Source organism: Lytechinus variegatus, chromosome 2 (assembly GCF_018143015.1).
Source record: "Lytechinus variegatus isolate NC3 chromosome 2, Lvar_3.0, whole genome shotgun sequence".
Classification (NCBI taxonomy): domain Eukaryota; kingdom Metazoa; phylum Echinodermata; class Echinoidea; order Temnopleuroida; family Toxopneustidae; genus Lytechinus; species Lytechinus variegatus.
In genome coordinates this window covers 20,648,282-20,670,348 of record NC_054741.1, presented here as the reverse complement: position 1 = coordinate 20,670,348, position 22,067 = coordinate 20,648,282, and the positions used below count along the sequence as shown (strand labels likewise).

Sequence of the window (22,067 nt, the reverse complement as noted above, 5' to 3'; positions counted from 1 at the left end):
GAATATGAATATGAACATTAAAGTAACTGCTACAAAAATGATTAACAAGAATGATAAATCTATGTTTTTTCAAAGACATAGTCATTGATAGAAACTTTTTCTGATTCAATTGATGGTACATAGAATGGCAGTTTAAAAAATTGAAATGAATCAACTGTATCATCAACTCTGGGAAAGACTCTCTGATCATCCTTTGACATAGCCACATGGATGATGGCAGTTTATTCAACAATCTTCAGAATGAATACACTTTTAACCATGTATTACCAGTGATGAATCCCCAATAATGAAGAAATCATCTTTTCATTGTGAAGAGAAAATGAATCGGACATTGCAGAACATATTTATTGGGACAGAATTTTCAGTGAAATTTTAGATTCATTACAAGTACCTTTGTTTTTATTGAATTACAAAAAAAAAAATGTCATGAACAGGTGGTTAGCATTTTTGTAGAAGTCCATGTCCAGTGTTGGCTGTGCCAGTTTGTTTAGTACATTTTAAAAGCGCAATCAAAATATTCTTTTTTTCATTTTCAAATTCCTCTACCTCAAGATTTCTTTCCCATAGGAAACCATATTAATGACTAAAATAGAGATTGCCTGACAATAAACATGTATGTCTTCTTCTACTGAAGTATTAGTGATTACCTGTATAAAGAGTGATAAGACATAAGGAAGGACACACGTTTCCCTGAGGTACTCCTAAAGATTACAAACAATTACATCATATCACATCTGATCTTGTAGATTTTGTTGGTTCTTTGGACAATATTATTTTTTATAATGATTTTTAAATGCCTCTTTTGTCGATATTGCATTGCAAATGAGAGCATCTAGAATGATAATGAGTTAATGCCATACACTAATGCCATTAGATGGGTGATTCCAGGTAAATGTGGCCATATTCCAAATATTTATATTGGCTCTTTTTCAAATCTGGATCAATATTTTTAAAAAATAAAACTCATATGGAAGATCATAAATACAAAGGGTGATAGTAATCAGCCTCAATTTTTGTTTTCTAATGCATCTCCTTATAGGAGAATTCTCCAAACCATTCAAAAGATGATATACATGGGACTACATATATTTCATTTTACTTACTTTTAACTTAACAGAAAACTATTATTTGTTTTATAAAATTTTCAGTTGGATGATCTGAAGGTCATCATTTTACATCAAATTATAAGAAAATTTTCAAATATAAAATGCAGGAAGGGTTAAAAAATGTTAGTGCCGGAAAAGTGTAATGCAATTGACCATAATGTGACTGACCGGACTTTTTTTCCACGAGAGAAACTGGAAGAGGCTTCTTAAATTTGAATGTCTTAATTGAGACTTCTATATGTAAGTAATGTTTTGCAACTATCGAAATTGATAAAAGTGTTTTGATTTGAAAGAACTATCAAACAGTAATCAGTCACTTTTTTCCATGTCCTTTTTGTGTAATGTCACTGACCGATTTTGGGGACATCATTGCATCCACAATATACATCAACACAAAACATTCTGAAAGTATTGTTTTAAAGCCTCAATTGTCAAAATGAATCATCAGCATTAACATGACAGAAAGACTCAGCCCTGGAAAACTGTCAGCACCAAGTATTTAATAAAAGGCGCGTAAAAAATTGTAATGCGACTGACCATGGAATCACCCAGATACAATATTGTCTGCATACACGTGCTTTGACATTTTTCTTGCACACAGTAAGCATTTTAAAATGTCACATCATACACTTCACCCTGAAATTTCTGATGTAAATTATATCACGATTCATCTGGATGAAAAAGTGGAGAGCTAAGAAAATTGCAGAATTTTAGTTAACATGGAAGTTACTGCTTGACAATGTCATCATAGGAAGGCGGAGGGGGAAGGTCTCCTACGGGAGTATTACTGCTTGGGGGGTATGCAGCTGACGCATCAGGAGTCAGCTGGGGAGGATAGGCCGATGCATCTCCTGTAGACGGGGGTGGGTAGGCTGGAGCACTAGCTGCCGATGGGGGCGGGTAGGCTGGAGCACTAGCTGCTGATGGGGGCGGGTACGCTGGAGCACTTGCCGCCGATGGGGGTGGGTAGGCAGGTGCTGTTGGCTGAGGAGGGTAACCGGCCGTCCCGGCGCCCTGGGGAGGGTAGGGATTGGTATCTGATGGAGGCTGTGCTGGATACTGTGTGGCGGGCGGGAAAGCCTGAACAGGGTACGGGTTTGCCGGCGGAGCACCTCCAGCCGACGGGTAAGTAGGCGTGAAGGTCTGTGTGGGGTACGGGCGTGGTTCGCCAGGTTGCTGCTGCGGTGCTGGAGCGTGGTGGTAGGTAGGCATGGGTGTGTTCCCCGGGGCACTGGGGTTGGTGGTGACATGGACTGTGGTGGTAACAGGTGGCTGGACGAACCTTGTAGTTTGACGTTGGCGCATTGCGTTAATTCGTCTCCGTCTGAACAGTATAGCGACCACAAATATAATAATGATAAAGATGGCACCCCCTATCCAACTTCCCACACCTGACAAGCCTCCAGAACTTCCTCCTACATTTGCTATAAAAAAAATCAGGAAATCGAACCTTTATTATCAAAGAAAACACAATTCACATTTCTTTGTCTTGGGACCATGCAATATGTACTCTAAGCATTCAAATATCAAATACATCTTGTGCAAGGTTAATAAAAGGGGTTCCACAGTTCTACTGAAGGTGTGGTACTGCACAAGTAAAGGACTAACATCACCAAGAAATGTTATGTGTAGAGTAATAGGGACAAGGAATAATACTTAATTACATAGAGATGCAGACCTCATGACAAAAACATCTTTACAATTTATTTTACACTCTTAAATTTATGAAACAAGTGGAATGCCTTTGCTGTCCCGCCTGCATTACGTGATTCAATATAGCATCAGTGCTGACTTTGAAAGCAGCTACTGAATAATTATTCACAAAAGAAAAACTCATATGATAAAAAAAATACTATGTCCATTGACCTAACATGACCTTTGACTGTGATCATGTTTGACAGTGGACTCATGAATGAAATAGCATGGATAACCATTGTAACACACATCAATTTGGCACACTGTGACAAACCACTCATCAGCATAGGACATTTTTTAAACACTCACCCAATACACGCTAAATTGAGCTACCGTATTTTCCGGTGGATAAACCGCGCCTTTTTTCCCGCTTTATAATCGTGAAATATTGGGTGCGGTTTATACAAAGAAACAACAAAATTTTGTCAGAAAATTGACTATGTTTGGTCGGTAATATAAAATGGATATGAACCAACAATTACATAGAATATTTCATGTATAATTATTTGCTGGTTACTCAAAATAGGGAGTATATTTTGCGAAGTTTTCTTTAAAATATCTTCTTTGTAAAGATTGGTTTATATTATTTATTTAAGTACTATCAATTTAAAAATCTCCCAAAAAACCTGATTGTTTTGTGATGAAAACTTTTTTTTCAACTAAAATTGCATTGGAAATGCTCTTTGATAGGCATGTAATCATAATCGATCGTAATCGGTTATCAAAAAAGGCAATAATAATGTCCTTTATTCTTAATTTCTCTTGTTTTTCTCTCAATATAAATTTTTTTCCCTTTTGATACCATAATTTTGATATTGAAAATGCCATTTTATGGTCACCTTTTCCTAAAAAACCCTGTGTTTTTGTAATGAATATTTATCTTATTTACACCTTTAAAAGTGCAGTGAAAATGCTTTAAAATAGGCATGTAATCGTAATCGGTTTGAAAATAGGCAATAAAAAATGTCCTCTATTCTTCATTTTTTCTCCTCACTTTCTCTCATCATTTTTGTTTTCTTTTTCCGTTTTTAGACTATAAGTTTGATATACAATACTGCCATTTCATGGTCATTTTTTCTTTATTCTACAAAGAAACAATTTATATTCTTTGAAAAATAAAGTTAAGAATGAAGTAACCATTTATTACAATACAAAAATTAGTAATATATCTTTTGGTCTGTCAAGGATAGTTCGTAAAGTTTGTTCATCCAATTGACTACCAAACTCGGTTTGCAAATTTTTTTTTTTAGAGCCTCCCGATTATAGGGGTGCGGTTAATACACGGTTTATATTCCGAAAAATATGGTAATTTATACAGGAAATCTGCATAAACCATGGGTTTTCAAAACCACCTTTGTGAATTCGGGCCATAGTGCCCTTGTCCATATAGGGGCAATGTGAGATGGCTTTGGGAAATGCATGAAGTATCTTCCTCAAAGCCAGTATTCATCAAAGTTCTGAAATTCATACTTACTTGTTCCACACGAAATGCCAACATCTTCTGCATGGGTGCAATCATGAACACCAAAGTCACTGTGATAACAGCTGTTCAGGGTTGTTTCTGTACCAATGCAACCTAATTCATCCAACCAAATAGACCCAGTTCCTTCACCAAATCTTGCACTTGTATAGTAGTCTACTATCGATGTGTCAAAGCCAAGCTGACGGCAGGCAACCTATTCATATTATGATAAATAAATGTTGTTTCACCAGGATTATCTCCTCCCTTATTACGACCCCACTATACTATCTATAATATTTAGGTTAAGAGATCATTACATTAAAAAGGACTGGGCTATTTAAGATGTATTGAGGACCCCCCTTCTGATCTCGGCCGCCGTTCGTGAGATCGCGTCGAAATTTGGCACTAGCAGTGTAAAAAAAATTCTGAAAATAATTATTTCTTATTATGAATAAAATCTGCAAATTTATAATTTGTGAAAATTTGCATATTAAACACCCAATTTCACTTCAAATTTTCGTCTTTTTTTTCCGGATGTCATCTTTGTAATCTGATTTAAAGGTTTCCACAAAATAACATTGCGAAAGCCAATTTTTTCCTATGTATTTCTTTGTTTTTAGAATTTCTTATGTATTCATTTCTTTGTTTTTTATTGTTTTTTTGGGGGTTCGTCAAGTTGGTCTTTAAAAAAATCTTCATTGAAAAATCTGTAAAAATTGAAATATTGTATAATTCAAACAATGAAAAAAATAGTGAGTGAGGGATATTATTGACTCTCTCATTTGCATGTTACATAGTTGTGCATATAACTATTTTGTGAAAAATACCGTAAGTGAAACTTTTTTACAACTGATATTGATGAAATTTTCAGCGTTATGCTTGTTCGATTTTTCTCAATTGATCAAAATCAACATTTTTGTGTGGTGGACTTGACCTTTAATATGCATTGTTTTCACCATAAGGGTACCTTGACCATGCGCAGATCAGAACGGCCGCAAATATTACTGTCAAGTGTCCTTAACATGATGAAAAATTTGCCATTGTGTTACTGTTTGATGCATAAAGAAGCAAAGCTCAAAGATAAATTTCTTCAAATTACCCTTGCATCTGAGCTGTCAAAGCTATCATCACAGACAGTACCCCAGACACCGTTTACAGAGATTTCCAGTCTTCCGTAATTAGAACCTCCATTTACCAGACGTAATTCCCCTGCAATAAGAGATTAAGAGATCATTACATTAAAAAGGACTGGGCTTTTTGAGATGCATTGAGGTGGGGGGGGGGAGGTATAGCACAATTTTGCCATATAATTGGGTATGGCAAAATTTAGCATAACATTAACCAGGGCTCGACATTAGCAGTGGCCCGGGCAACCAAAAAAGAGAGTCGGGCCACCAAAATTTTGTAAAAGCCAACACTTGGTGGCCCGGTTGGGCTACCTAAGTTTTGATAAATTGTAATGTTTTTTCTATTGTTTTAGGGCCACCAAAAATATGAAATTGATGATTTTGGTAGATTGTTTGGGCCACCAAGAAAAAAAGTTAGTGTGGAGCCTTGCATTAACACAAACAGAAGTCCTCTCTTGGACCTATCAGGTTTGAATGATTCTCATTTAGTTGTCATTATTGTATTGAAAGTCATGTGCTTTCTAGTTCACAATGATCCCCTTTGGTTTGGTTATTTATTATTATCATTATTTCTTCAAATATCAATCTGGAGGCAAACAATACACACTAGTACATGTACATGTAGAAAGGAACACTGTAACTGGTTTTAAAAACATTTTGGAGCTAAAAAACATGCAAGTCAATACATAACATTAGCTAAATAATAATACAATAATATGAAAACTGCATTTGAATTAGCACTTGGATATGAGAAGACTACTGAAAAAGATAATATCCTGATATTGTCAGCCCATTCCATGCTTGCGGAAGTGTTTATAAAAACAAGAAAAAAAAACAGTAGGCCTACAGATATTTTATTTTGATCAAGCATCCGATCAATTTAAATTTTGACGTAAAATCTGTAATTTATCCAATAAAATACTTTTTAGTTTATATCCTTCAAACCCAATAATTATACTTGCTTATATAGCACTTAACACTTACCTTGTCAGAAGTCTCTAAGTGCTCTACAGTATATGCAGCATAATTACCCTGGCTTTAGCAGTGCAGCTGTTACGCTCGCTGCGTTTCAAGGAATTCCTGCCAGGTACCCATTTACCTCACCTGGGTTGAGTGCAGCACATTGTGATCAATTTCTTGCTGAAGGAAATTACACCATAGTTGGGATTCGAACCCAAGACCCTCTGTTTCAAAGTTTCAAAGGTTCACATTGGGGCACATGCACTAATATACATCTAATCTAGTAATAAAATGGATCAGTGACATGCACTTTTGGGGCATTCTCCAACACTAAAGAAGTCTTTAATGTGCAGGAGCAATTGTTGCCAAAGCAAAATCAACAAATGATTGGATTTTCTTTTACCTCCAATCATGGAATCTGTAGTTGATCCACAGACGATGCCAACATCCTCTGAATGAGAACAATCATGGATACCATAGCCACTGTGGGAACAGCTAGCCAAACTCGACTCTGAACCAGTACAATCCACTTCATCCAACCAGATTTGTCCCGTCCCTGGCCCGTACCTACTGCCTCCGTAAACGCTCGTCAAAAACGAGTCCAACCCTAGCTCGCGGCAAGCCACCTGCACCAAATAACAAAAATTGAAAAATTATCAAACAATCAATCAATTCAAATTAAAAATACAGTAATTTATTGATAGGAAAGCTTACCACACTAATTAGATTTTGATGAAGAAGGCACTTTTTCTTTTTTTACCTTTTGCTTTCCAATGTTTCTTTGAACTTTGTCGAGGACTCTTGAAATAAACAGCATAAAACAAATCCATCTAGACCAGAAAAACCAAAAATCATACACTTATAATTCTTGGTTGAAAACACAATTTGCATTGACTTTGTACACTAAACCACATTTTTGAGCAATTTTTGGCATGACATGCACTTACAAAATGTTGCAAAACTTCGGAGCCGTGTACCCAGGCATCGCAAAATTAGTCTGAAAAGTTGAGCAAGACGTGAAAGTAAAGTCACCAGCGACGCGGTCAAAAAATTTTGTGCTGCAAAAATATTGCACGAATCGTTGAGGGGGGAGGGGGTCTCTGAGGTCTGTCCCGGCCTAGATAGGGTTATGGCATGGTCAACAGCAAATCTCTATTATCACTTTTTAAGATACTTACTGATCCCTTTTGGTCTAAAAGTTTGCAATTAATGTTAATTATACACTTGAGAAGGATATGGTATAACATTTATTCTGTCATAAATATTCTATTTTCTTTTTTGGACAATATCATTTGTCCCTTTAACCCTTGTTAGGGGCCAGCACCAATATAAAGGAACTTTGACCTTTCTGTTCTGTCTCTAATCATAGATTATCAATGATGTAATGGTTTAACATTCTTGATGCATGGATGACATAAATTGCAGAAAGCAATCAACTAATTTCCAAAATATTTTCAAAGGAAGGAAAAATATTTGAAAAGTGAAAGTTCTGAGGAAAACAAATTCTGTATCAGAAAACTCACATCCCTGTTTCAGTTGGCACTAGTAGCTCGAAATCGCTGTAGGAGAGCACAAATACTCTTCCTGCCAACTGTTACCTCCATGTACATATACGTATATGGTTCAAAATCTTCTCATGTGTCTGACAATCAAGATCAATATTATTGTGTGGCACACTCTTGGTTAAAAATCTGACTATTTGGCATTACTTTAGATTTGTCTTTACCTGTGCATCCAGAATCCCAAAGTTGTCATCACAAACTGTGCCCCATTCTCCATTGTGGTAAATCTCCAATCTTCCATAGGTTGGACCACCATCTTGCAAACGTATATTCTGACCTGTCAACAACAAAACAGAAACAATATTCACAAAAAAGACTTTTACTCAGGCAACCTGCTATAATTCAATTCAATTTAACTTATTTCACATTTGTATAAAAAGACAATAATTATGATTACAGATAAAATGGGTATATAATACATAGGATCACACAAAACACAGAGAAAACAAATACAAATGTGTGAAATTTAACAAAGGCCAACAGCCTATCAAATAATGTTGTAAGTTAGAGCAATTACGGGATCGGAGTTCGGTTCGGAAGTTTTGCTCCTAAAATCGGAATCGGTTCGGATATCGGATCGGAAGATATTCAAAAACAAAAAAATACATTAGAATTTGTATGTGGCCGGCGCGTGGACAAATGCGGCACGCTACACTGATGGCAGAATTTGTTTTGATCTCCGACAAAAGCGGAGGAAGAAGATGATGAGTTGTTTTGATCTCCGACATAATCGGAGGAAGGAAAATAAGATAATGATGTTCCAGCACGCGACACTACCGCCGATCAACGATAGGCCTCTTCTCTACAACATCGTGGTGATGGCGGAGGTAATCGTAAACTCTTAAAGGTCGCATGACCTCCCGAAAAAGACGCATTATTATCCAGGGTTGTTTACCATGATATTCACCTTCTCTACAACATCGTAGTGATGGCGGAGGTAATCGTAATCTCATAAAGGTCGCAGGACCTCCCGAAAAAGACGCATTATTATCAAGAGTTGTTTACCGTGATATTCACCTTCTCTACAACATCGTAGTGATGGCGGAGGTAATCGTAATCTCATAAAGGTCGCATGACCTCCCGAAAAAGACGCATTATTATCAAGAGTTGTTCACCATGATATTCACCTTCTCTACAACATCGTAGTGATAGCGGAGGTAATCGTAAACTCTTAGAGGACGTATAGTCAGATAGTCGTAAATATTACCGCGCATGTCAGCGTGTTCAACTAAATCTTATTTGCCTCCGCTTAAGATCAAAACATATCGTCTTTTCGTTGTTTTTCTTCCTCCATTTTTGTCGGAGATCAAAACAAATTATCACCAATTATCATCATCATCGTTTTGTTCTTCCCCGATTATGTCGGAGATCAAAACAAATCATAATCTTCTTCTCCACCTGCCTTTCCGCTAATATTGGAGATAAAAACAAATCATAATTTTCTTCCCCTTTATCTTCTTTTCCTTCCACCGCTTTTGTCTGAGATCTAAACAAATCACCAGCGCATTTTGACGGCAAACATGTCGCCACATGTTTTTTTTGTTGTCTTGTTATGTTTTGGTTTTTCCGATCCGATTTTTTCCCCACTGGTCAAAAATCGGAGTTCGGAAAAATGTAGAAAAAAGGGGAAAATCGGATCGGATCGGGAATTGGAATAAAAATCGGTTACAGCATTACTATCAAAGGCAAATCCCAAACAGTTGTAAACAAAAAAAAAGTGTTAAAAACAGAACAAACCTAGGCAAAACACAAAACAGCTGAAGAAACAATTCACGAATTAGTAAGAGCTTTTTAAAAATATTTTTGTTCGAAGGAGTGGAGTGAAGGGTAAGATTGAAGATCATTAGGTAAACTATTCAAGAGAGTGGGTCCAACATTACTGTGCATATTCAATTGTAGTTTGTGAGAAATTGAAATTTGGCAAATGAAATTTTTCAGACTGTCTGGTAATGTAACTACTAAGAGATTTGTTTTCTTTACAAATAAATCATCATAGAAAGAACAAAGAGAATTATGGAGAAAAAATAAGTACATGCAATTTGATAGGTGTTTATTTTACTGATAGAGTAAATTAAGTTTTTTAAACAATGGTTGTGTACTTGTTTTGGGGGAGGATAACTCTTATTGCACATTTCTGTAAAGCGATTGTTTGGTTTAGATGAACCATTGCACAGTTACCCAGAGAATATTACAATATTTGAAGTAAGGACAATTGACTGAGTTTAATGGAATTTATTATTTTAATTGGTTTATTGCAGAAGAACTAACTAAAGGAAAAAAGTCAGAAATTTTTACTATTTTGAATATAAATATCAAAGTTATCAGATAAAATGTTCTTATTTTTAGATTGAAATTTCAATTCATTGGCAAGAAACCACTCATGTATTTTTTTCAGTTGTAAATCCAAAGAAAATTATTAACAAACAAAAACAAATTTGTATCATCTGCAAAACGTAGAGTAAAAATTATATAATTACATGTACTAACAATAACATGCTGTAAATCATTAATATTTTTTTAAGTAACAGGCCTAACACAGAACCTTAGGGCACTCTCAGTCTCATGTAGACATGTTTCATCTAAAAAGGGACATTTTCAATAGAAACGTATTGTGCTATTGTGTTCAATGTTGTTTTCGCGATGCTGATAATGGTAAAACCTGAGCTGATTGCGTTTTCAAGCATATCTTTTCGGCATTTAAAGTTTCCTCCCTATAAGGATCTGAAAGACTCTTGCTTTTATGACCGCGAATGCAGGACATTGCTTCTCATAAATCTCATTATATCCTTGTTTTGTCATTGCATTTCCAATCATGGCTCATAATGCTGTTTAAATTTGAAAATTAACATTGAACGCACCTTAGTAACTACTGCTTGAAATATGAAATTTTTCACATATTTTTCTGACAGTTGTTGTTGCTCCATCAACGTTTGATGGCACTGAAAAACAGCTTTCTGCTGATTTTTTATTTCTTGCAAAAAGTCCCAGAATGGGGAGGGGGGGGGGGTGCACCTGCCTCCAATAGTAATCACTCTTCAAATCAACCTTTTGTAGGAGGCGACTTGACATTTGATATCAGAGCAGATGAAATATCATCTTGAACACTTGTAAATTAAAGGAAATAAGAAGTTTTACCTTGTGAAATTGTCACAACTTGCAAGAAGAGTAAAGAGGGAAGAAATGCGGCAGATAACATTGTCCATTCAATCATGTTCCTGTCCTGTCTTGGCAATGACGAATGAAAAACGATACCTGCAAATAAATTCAAGCAAGAATATATAGTTTAGGTATAATATATTTACATATGTACATGTACATGGAAATCACATTGGACATGGGGAGTAAAGGGGGGGGGGCACTTAATTATATTGCTGTTAAGGTATCTTTCTACATGTAGAATTCAAACAAAAATACAAATTGAGTGAGTCACATCACATTAGGTATCTTTTCTCCTGATTTGAGTTGGATTTTGGTGCAACTCGAAAAATTCATTTATTAGCTTGAAAAAAAATGTAAAAAAATACGTGGAGCGTTGTGGCCCAGTGGATAAGTCTTCTGACTTTGAAACAGAGGATCGTGGGTTCGAATCCCAGCCATGGCGTAATTTTCTTCAGCAAGAAATTTATCCACATCGTGCTGCACTCGACCCAGGTGAGGTGAATGGGTACCCGGCAGGTTAAATTCCTTTAATGCATGAGCGCTGAAAGGCAGCTCGAGCTAAAGCCGGGGTAATAATAATGATAACGCGCCTCGGAATAGAATATTTCTAGATAGATGGCGCCATATAAATGCTTATTATTATCATTATTATTATTAATGCATTTAAGGATGGTTTTGAAAACCAATGGCCCCATGTGTGTGTGTGCAACATATAGTCGAGTGCCCCCTCCCCTGACTACATTAACATTCTCAAATATTACAGACATTGTAATTGAAATCATATCATATTTCTTTGAATGTATCCTGAAATGACCAACCATTTGAAGTCTGTGTCAGGTAGCTACATAACTTTTTAAAAGCACTTGCCCAGTCGGGCAAGTAAATTTTTAAATAGTTGACACATACTTGCCCAAAAATCTATTTCACTTGCCCGAAAAAAATCCTTGAAAAAATAGTTTTACCTCTTTAAAAGAAAGTTTTGCAGTTTTATACACCATTGACCTTTTTTTCTCTTTTGACATGAACTGATCTACCTTGGTATTGCATTTCTTTTTCCAAATTGATTTTATGTTGCCTGCCATGACCAAAATTAGGGTCAATATATCATATCGACCCTAATTTTGGTCATTCTACTGTGAGAATTTTGCTTTCCCAATTTGGGCAAGTAGTTTTGGTCTTTACTTCAAAACACTTGCCCGACTCTAACTTTTACTTGCCCCGGGCAAGTGCTTATGTAACACCCTGTGTGTAGAGTTTTATTCTTTAATAACAAATTTATAAATTTATAAACAAATAAGGGAACTGGGTTTTTCTTTGATTTCATTTCATTACAAGCTTTGCCAATATATACACTGTATATGTCCTTCACATATTTTTAAATACCCATTAAGCCCAAAATGACCACTACTATGGTTGGCAAAAAAACAAACGGGGGGGCGGGCACTTCCATTGGTCAGTGGATATCATACATGTATGTGTTCTCAAAAAGCATCCTAAACAAGTAAATCTGAAATGCAACCCAGTAGTGGTGTGCAACCATAGGCTACCCTTGCAAGTATTAGTTACAGAACACCACTCTTAACCCTCTCTAGCTCGGGAGGGGACAGGGGGGCTTTTTCCAGCTAAAGAAATCATCTGATACCTATGTAGCTGATAAATCACCTTTTCATCCATTGTGATGTCAAAGTGCATAGCCATATAGCAGTGTTTCCACTTTGAAGGAAATTACCCACATTCCGCAGGAAATCCAGATAATTTTTCGGATAATGAAAAAAATTCCAGGGTTAAGAAATTGTTTGTTTCATAGATTTCAGCTCATGTTCCAGCTCGCATTTCATAATTTTGTTTCTATTTTTATAAAGGGCGTAAAGAAAAAAAGGTTAGATTCCTTGATTTTGGCCACTTGGACCAAGTTCAAACTTTATTTCAAGCTTGCTGTAACATTGTCCGAGGCTAAGATTTGTTAATTTTTATTAAATCAAACTTGAAAATTCCAGGAAATGACTATGAATTTCGGGAAATTTGTTTCGGATCAGTGGAAAAACTGCAAAAATAGCCAAAATAACCCGAAGCGCTGAATGACCTACATGGAAGGCATATATTATTAGTGCTTGCGCCGTCACAATCTGTGACGTCAATGAAGGAATAGTGGGCTATTCCATCATTGACGTCACAGAAGAATAGCAATTTTTCAAAATAGTGAGAATGTGACAGTTCGGTCACAACCGTCACATGATGCTATTTATTTCAAATACCCAATCAGCATACATGATATGTTGTACTGAGGTTTTTTTACCCGACTGCTAAGCACGAATGCCTGTGAGCAAGCAACCAAGGGATCAACGGCTTAAGGTCCTCTTTGAGGGACCTGGTAATGAGGATAAATGCCTTTATACAAAGGGCACTAGCCCACCACTTGGGAATCGAACCCAGGTCACCGGAATCAGAAACCCCCGCTCTACGACTGAGCTATCGCACCTAGTGTTGAGGACTCCATGATCATGTCTTTTTAAAAAACTTTGACATATACTTATTCATCATTGGAGTCTTGAACCGCCCTTCACATATGCATAAGAGAGACACGTAAACACAGATGGATTTCCTTAGGAAATCCATCTTTTTTATTAAAAATCACGTAAATGATCATGATTTTATTAATCTCTACACCTTCCTACCCCTAATGAGTAGGAAGGTTTTAAAAAATAGTCAATCAAAATGCGCAAAATTAAAGGTTTCTTACCAGACCGATGTCGTGTAGATCCCTCAATCCAAATGTAAACAACGCAAATACAATAGGGTCGTCCCTTGAACCTCTTACGTATGACGTACATCCGGTTACGATGCCGTTCTGAAGAACAATTTATAGATAACAATTATTATTTCCCAAATAATAAAATTCATTACGTGATTATAAATAATTAGCAGTATTTTACTAATTATAAATAATCACGTAATAAATTTTATTATTTGTGAAATAATTATTTTTATCCATCAATTGTTCTTAAAAACGGCATCGCTAACCGAAAGTACGTCATACGTAAGCGGTTCAAGGGACGACCCCTTTTGTATTTGCGTTGTGTACATTTTGTTCGAGGGATCTACATGACATTGGTCTGGTAAGAAACCTTTATTTTCTCGCATTTTAATTGACTATTTTTTTAAACCTCCTAAACATGAGGGGTAGGAAGGTGTAGAGATTAATAAAATCACGATTATTACATGATTTTTAATAAAATAGATGGATTTCCTAGGGAAATCCATCTGTCACTGTCTGTCACTGTCTGTGTTTACATGTCTCTCTTATGCATATATGAAGGGTGGTTCAACTCAAGACTCCAATGATGAAGTATATGTCAAAGTTTTTTAAAAAGACATCATCATGGAGTCCTCAAGACTTTATCGCACCTTGATATATGACGGTGGGCCCCAAGTCTGCGTGCACCTAACACTTTTTAACAGTAACAATTTGAGTTATGATTTAACATGAATTTCTTCTTATTTCACAAAATCTTTCAGTATTAGTACCGTATATGCGTATAAACTGTCTGTATACATGGTATAGCTTAGTCTTGAGGACGCAATGATGATGATTTTTTTAGAGATGTCATATAGGCCTACTTCTTCATCATAAGTATATGACATCTCTAAAAAAATCATCATCATTGACATTGCGTCCTCAAGACTAGGTATAGCTGTACGGTGTTACATGCATGACATGTGTTGCACAAAAGAGTTTCAAACTTATTTTGGCTGGAAAGCCCTTTACATGGGGAACCCTTTACATTACCTACAGTGCAGTGTCAGTGTGGGTCTCGCTCTCTGATCGATGATCTCACTCAGCTCAGCTCAGCCAAGTCGCGGTTTAACGGTACGGTACCTGGCCTGCTTGGCCTGCCGTTGGTTTGGGCTTGCTTTTGTGTCGAGTTGCTCTCGCTGTTAGTGTTACGCTGCTGCCGGTACATGTAGTACACTGTCTTCACACATTCAGGTTTTCAGACTCGGATGGTTGTTTTTTGTGCACTACCGTTCGATATTCAATTAGATTTCTTAAATTTTTCGTCTTCGTTTTTCTTGGTCAATATTTTCTGTCTACAAGGATAAAAAAAAATGATTCTTTTCGTCCTAAAATAAAAACGCTAAACAAAACACTCAACAGTCAACAAGGCGTTGTGGCTGCAGGCAGATTACGTCACTGCACTAACGTAAATTACATAGATATCAAGGATAGCGCAATTGCGATCACGTCACTAAATTCCATAGATATCAGGGATAGCGCAACGTATTGTATATCAGTGAATTTTACAGAGATGTTCATCATATTTGACCGAATGTTTTGAAAATGAAGCAGCTTTTTAATTCTAGAAACAAAAATGTATTAAAGAAATTATCACGATGCTGTCAAATCATAATGTCCAGATTTTGATGTCTTCACACTATTTTCCTTTTTAATACATTGTATACATATTTTGAAAAATACTACTGCCACTGTTTGCCATTAAGCCGCTATTTAACTATTATTTAGTAATAGTATTTGATCATTAGTTAGTTAATTGAAGTTGTTTGCCTTATGAATTTCATGATTTGTAAATAGTATAAATGCTTTCTGTGTTATCTTTATATCTTACTTGTTTGTTATTCTTCCATGCCCCCTGGCGGGGCCATTCAAGAATAAAATTCATTGTCATTGTCATATTTGAATTGTGGATAGGGCACACCGACAGTGCACCAAACTCACTGAAAATGCATCTTTTTTTTTAATGGAAAACAGTGTCTGATATGTATTTTTATTCAAAAGAATAAATTTATTTTGATCTGGTGGATAGCATCCGACCTCCTTCAAAACACATTTTAATACACTTTCTGCAAATTCATAATCCCACTTGCAAAGTATTATAAAGTAAAGGGAAGCATTTTCTAATAATTTTAACAATCTTTTCATTCTTAAATAATTTTGGCTGTCTTAAATAATTTTGGCTGTCTTAAATATTTATTATTGCCACCAAAATTTTGCTAGCTTCTTCCCTCATATCTCTCCCTCAATTTCAAAATTGTGGTGAAAGTAATTAGATGTGGTAAGGAAGTACCAAAACAGGTAAAGCTCCCTGGGTTACAAAACAGGCAGACTTTTAAAAGCCGTTTGTAACATTAGCATGATTTTACACACATGAAGTAGCTCAGCACCCAAGAACATTTTCCAGTCATGCATAAAGCTGTGTGCAAATTTACAAACAGCTTTATGAAACACCCAGCTAGTCAAAGTTGAATTTTCCATGATATTCGCCATTATTCGGCAAAATGGAAAAATGAAAGCATTTTTTTTGTGGAATAGACCTATACCTTGTCACAGCAGTGCTTTCTTAAATCTGAATTCATTTTGAGTCGATTGCCAATTATGAAAGCATGTATTTTAAAATTGTGTCATCTTGTACCACTACCATCAAAATATCCTTGGGGCCTGTTCATAAACATTGTTATGCAGTAGGGCAATTCCATAAAATATGTAAGTTCGACCCCCTACAGCTGGAACCTTCATGAAATTCTCTGTCTCCAATTTCTGGCTTTTGTCAGTCTGTAATGTTCTCAAACGACCATGATTTGGTCAGTTTATGGAGTGACGTAAGACTTGAGAGAAGTGGGTGTCTGTTGTACATAAAGGTTGATCATTTAATGGCACTGCCAAGTGAGAATAAATATACCACAACAGTTAAGAGCTACTGAAACCCTTCAATCTAATTGGCTAATGTAAACTTGTTAGAGGAATTGTGCATCTGTTATTACACACCAAGTCTTTATGAAACAGGACCCTGGTGTGTGTGTGTGTGTTTGAGTTTTGTCAGACGTGTATCAATCAGAAATGATTATTTACGTCTGACCGACCTTTAATGACACCATCCGAAAGATGTGTCCAGGGCTCGAACCTCTGCATCAATTTGTAACTTCCCCACAGCTTGGATTACAGGCGCACGCCACAACGCCTTGGTGTTACCCATAAGAAATATCTTTAATGGTGTAATAAATGAAGCAAATTTTAAAAAAGAGAAAAATTAACAAAAAAAAACAAACAAAAGACATAATGTTGTGTGAATGAATCGATACATATTTATTTGCAAATTGTAAAAACAACACACACACAATATACATTTATATATAAGATAACTTTAAACATAGTAATATATTTTGTTTCATGATTTTAGTTTATAGAAAGACACCCAAAGAGCCAATAGGTTATCAAGAATGAATAAATATTGTTCTCAAAGCTTGAACGCAGGGAACTAAATGGCTTTTACACTCAGTGTTAGATCAGGGGAAAATAAATTCATTTTAACGAGAAAAATACACCCAACTATAAACAATAAATCAAAATGAATAGAACATAAATAAGTACTCAAAATCAAGACTTAAATTTTGATATAGAATAATTTTCATTTGCTTGTTGCTTGCAATATACATTTTTTTTGTAAATTGACCCTTTCAGCATGTGCTGCTGGTCAATTATATACCAATAAAAAAATAAAAAATGAATATATACTAATAAAGGTTCATATTTTCATACAGTATTTGGAACAAAATTAAAAAACATTCTCAATACATCAGATACTTCTAGAGATTTCTTGGAAAGTATTGCCTCTGGGGTGAATATTTTAATGGCCAAACTCAATTTCAAGTATTTGTGGATCAATTATACTTCATAGAATTATTAAATCTTACTTAATGACAATTTTAGCTGTTTGTAATTCAGCTTTAACCTGTGATAGATTCTGTCTGCTCTCAGAGTATTATAGTTTACAGGAATGTTCAATAATACCACATACTCCCTTGATGGAGTGATTCAAATCCAGAATACTGCAATTCTGCTAGACAGAAAATACTTACATTGGTAGAGATTTAACTAAATTTTGATCAGCATTACTAATATAAATCATCTCATCCACCCCCTCCCCCCAAAAAATAATGATAATAACATAAGAAAGAAAATCATATTAACAAAATTAAAATTCTCTCAAATCCATCCAAAATGGTAAATAATACATCAAAGGGGTAGTAGGATCAATCTGCTTTCTTCACACTATTTTTAAATCCACACCTAACACACTTCAAATTATTGACAATGTCTGTATTATCCTTCATCAGCAGTACAAGAGATAGTGTTGGCACTAGGTGTGTACATCAAGATATTTACACATTACAATCGCTACAAAAATATATACCCTGTATAACAAATGATGTGACTACACAAAAATCAACATCACAATATAATTTTAAGAATATCATTGTCAAACTGAATACTTTACATTTGATTTCAAATAAAATCACAATAATATAAGTAAATATGCAGTGCATCCAACAAAAAAGGAAACCCATTTTCTGAGATAGATTTGACAATTATTAAAGATAAATGCCAGTTGTGGTAATGATTTCAAAATGAGTTCGTACAGAATCCAATGAAATGATCACCGAAGTGTCTGTATATAAAATAAAAAATATGTGCCAAAGGATTCTGGAAAAAATTGTGTAATTGCTGAGGAATTAGCAAATAAGCACGGGATTCAGGTCAAGCATTGGGCTGACATTCAAAGCAATAATAATACACTGTCCCAAGCACGGTTATCTGTGTTGGTAATCTTCAGTGTGAACATTTCCAGCGTAGATTTCAAGATTACCGGTACACAAATTTTGGTTTATGTAACTGTATCAGATCTAGATCCTCGATGATATAGTGACAATTAAGCCTGGTTTTAAAGACTTTCTCATGAAATCAGTGTTTACTGCAACTACTTTCATTTATCTTTAAACATGTTTATATAATGAATTTGATATTTATGGTAATAGTGGAATCTTATATTTAATTTGAAACCAACAGCTTAGGAAATCATTAAAACATGGCGGATTGCAAACAAAAAATATTGAGGCCTATCAGAAGTGATTTGTGCAAAAAATTCACATAAGAATCTGAATCGACTCTCATTTCAGGGGTCAGTGAGAGAAACTTAACAAAGAATACAAAAGAAATTCTAATGAGTCAATCAATCATTACATAAGCACGGCTGTCGTATCACAAACCAATCTTGTCCAGTTTTTCTGCGCAACCTGAATTATGCATTAAAATTTCAAACTCGTCTAGCTCACTAATGTGTGAAGTGTTCATCACACATTAGGTAACAAAATGTAGAGGAATACTTGAATTGTATGATGATATATGAAAGATCCTAATTTGCCTTTGAAGAAAAAATATGTGGGAATTCTGATTTCCCTTTTTCTAGGACTGTATATTTATGGCTAATCCATGTTTACACACAATTGCTTTTGAGAGAAAATATCAAAGTGAAAATATCCGACATTACAATATCATAATTATAACAAACACGCAATATGCAAGTCTCCTCATGTGTCTTGCAGTTGGCTTACAAAGATAGTTATGACAAGAAATATCCACTACATTACATGTACATACTGTGATGTAATACTTATCAAAAACTACACATCAGTGGAGCTATTTGGAGTTTATTAAGATCTAAATACCAACTTGAGCACTCTTAGAAATTGCATGTCATACACATTGACACAAATACAAAACTTGTCTTGTTACACTATTACAACAATAGCTGTGATTCTGAGACTTGCATTTGAAATATACCGGTATAAGGCCTTTGTTTAAAATATATAAACTCTCCCAGCCGATGTAAGTATAAGACTTTAAAAATGTGTGCACTGAAGCGTGTACTCCATGATTGGCATAATACTATCAGCATCAAACAGAAAGAAAAATACTCCTCAAATTTAGCCCAAACCCTAAGTACATGAAAAACTGCTATAAGTTGAAAGCCTCTTGGGATTTAAGAACACTTTTCAGCCCAAATCTGATTACATACATATAGAATGATAATTTAAGTTGCAATGCATATTCACAGAGCAACCTTATTTGCTACATTACCTGATCAAGATATTAGCTATGTGAAGTAAAAGTGAAAGACAATTTTTCTATAAATATACTTTAATATGGTAAATATACTTTACTGCAATATATACAAATAAGAACCTTTCAGCCAATATTAATAGCACAATTTATTTATGATGGAAATGTTTTTGAATACTTAAGAACAAACCGAATAGTACTGAAGTGATTTTAAAGCATTTCTTTAATTTCTATGTTAGAAAATTGTTATGAATGTTCAGCCTTATATCATATTCAAGGACAACATGATGCATGTTTGGAATGCTATACATGTATGAATAGAATGTAAATGATGTCCCTATTGGGATTTTCCTGGCGAAATTAAGGTTCCAGTAAAATATGGCACATTACTATAAAAAGTAATATTTCAACATTAATAAAATATAGTTATGTTTATGAGTGCATATGAGTATCATGCAAAATGTACAATCAAATATAATTTGTGAATACATGTTATTCCACTATGATAATGAATGAACCACTCAAATGCACAAATCTTTGTGTCAATGCAAGAAGGCCCTTCCCACCACCCTTTTACATAGCAGTGTGCATACGAGCAGTGTGTAAAGGCATTTCTGCACCAATGGGGTGCACAAAAATGTTTTGCTAAAGGCGTTCTTGCACCAACACAACAAAATTAGTTATACAGTTATCAAACCACTTGCATACTCATTATTCTATTTGATGAGAATGCGACCTTAGTAATAAAATCAACTGAAAGAAAGTTTCGAAGAAAGAAAGTTTAGAAATAAGAAACGAGAACGGTGAAAGTTTGCAAGAAAGTCAACTAATAATATGGAATTATAGATGATTGAAAAGTAAGATCACCGAAGCCACGTGAATAAAATTGACGATTTGGTAGATCAATTATTAATCAGTGGGTCATCTTTCTGAATTCTGATTATCCATTCAACAAAAAATTTGGATGCATGAATGAGTGACTTTGGATACCTCTGAAAAAGTTATTCATGTGGTTCTATTTTGTTTCAATAATATTCATGTCCATAATATAATAAGTACTGCCACATAGCATCTTATATGATTATTATTGGCAAAAAAAATGGTTACAGGGATATTTTTTTTGTTTTTCCAGAGATGTGTGTAAACTCATATTGCTGTCCAAGTTCACCCTTGTTGATAATACTTTTTTTTTTCATTTTCCTTTAGGCATCTGCCCTTTCGCCTCAGGACAAAGAGGTCGTCATATGAGAACAAATTGTTTTGTGGTTTTTTTATTTTGGGAGAAAAGCATTTCAGAAATATACTGTGTAATTATTAAAGCAAATGAGCAAGTTGACCCAGGTGTACATTAAAGAGCCTGCCTATTTAGACAATATGAAATTCCCTGATCATTATAGTCATCACAATGTAATTCCATAACTTTTTTTTCCTTAGTTTATCAGGTTTTGTTCAAATCACCATTTTCCTACTCTTATTTTCCATCTTTCTTTTGGAAAAAAAAATTCTATTAGGGTTTGATTTCCCTTGTCTGTGTTAAAGCTGATTGTCTTGATGCATTTGGGACTATCCTATATAGTTGATGTGTCTGCCAACAAAATTTGCATATGGCAACAAAAAACTCGTTACTTTGGCAAATCAACAAATTTACTTCCAGAATTGAAAAGTAAGGCCAATAGTTTAGTTCTTCAATGCTAACAACTTATAAGATGGCAAGTTGCAAAAAGGGAGGCTGCCAAAAATTGAAAATGAACATGAACAAGACAGATGTTCAGAACCCTCCCAGTCTACAAACATGGCAATGAATTTACCCCCTCAGCAAGATCATATCAATTAAGAGCCCATTTGATACATGAAGTAATGGAAAAATTGGCCTCCACAGCTTGACCTTGGCACAACTGACAATAAAGTCAGCATTATTCTCCAATACACTTGGCTATAAACAATGAACATAAAACTGAAACTGATTAAAGAGCATTGTACATTTACAATTGAATGGTGGTAGAATACAAAGGCACTATTAATCTTCAACACATTAGTCATTCAAAATCAACAGACCGGTTTATAGCAAATAATACTGAGGGT

General features: G+C 35.1%; 1 protein-coding gene across 2 annotated transcripts; it reads right to left on the bottom strand.

The window, feature by feature from the left end:
* Positions 1-1,647: 1,647 nt before the first annotated feature.
* On the bottom strand, positions 1,648-15,262 carry LOC121407538 (soluble scavenger receptor cysteine-rich domain-containing protein SSC5D-like). 2 transcript variants are annotated; one of them, XM_041598670.1, is made up of 8 exons: positions 14,857-15,262; positions 13,847-13,854; positions 11,048-11,147; positions 8,077-8,189; positions 6,754-6,976; positions 5,363-5,472; positions 4,276-4,477; positions 1,648-2,530 (listed from the first exon to the last, which is right to left on the bottom strand). In XM_041598670.1, exons 3-8 carry the CDS (start codon positions 11,121-11,123, stop codon positions 1,833-1,835), a joined length of 1,422 nt encoding a protein of 473 aa, XP_041454604.1. In that variant the 5' UTR covers positions 11,124-11,147; positions 13,847-13,854; positions 14,857-15,262; the 3' UTR covers positions 1,648-1,832. The 2 variants fall into 2 exon arrangements, with proteins under 2 accessions (XP_041454604.1, XP_041454605.1); XM_041598671.1 differs by lacking the exons at positions 13,847-13,854; positions 14,857-15,262 and having other exon boundaries at positions 11,048-11,181.
* Positions 15,263-22,067: the final 6,805 nt, after the last annotated feature.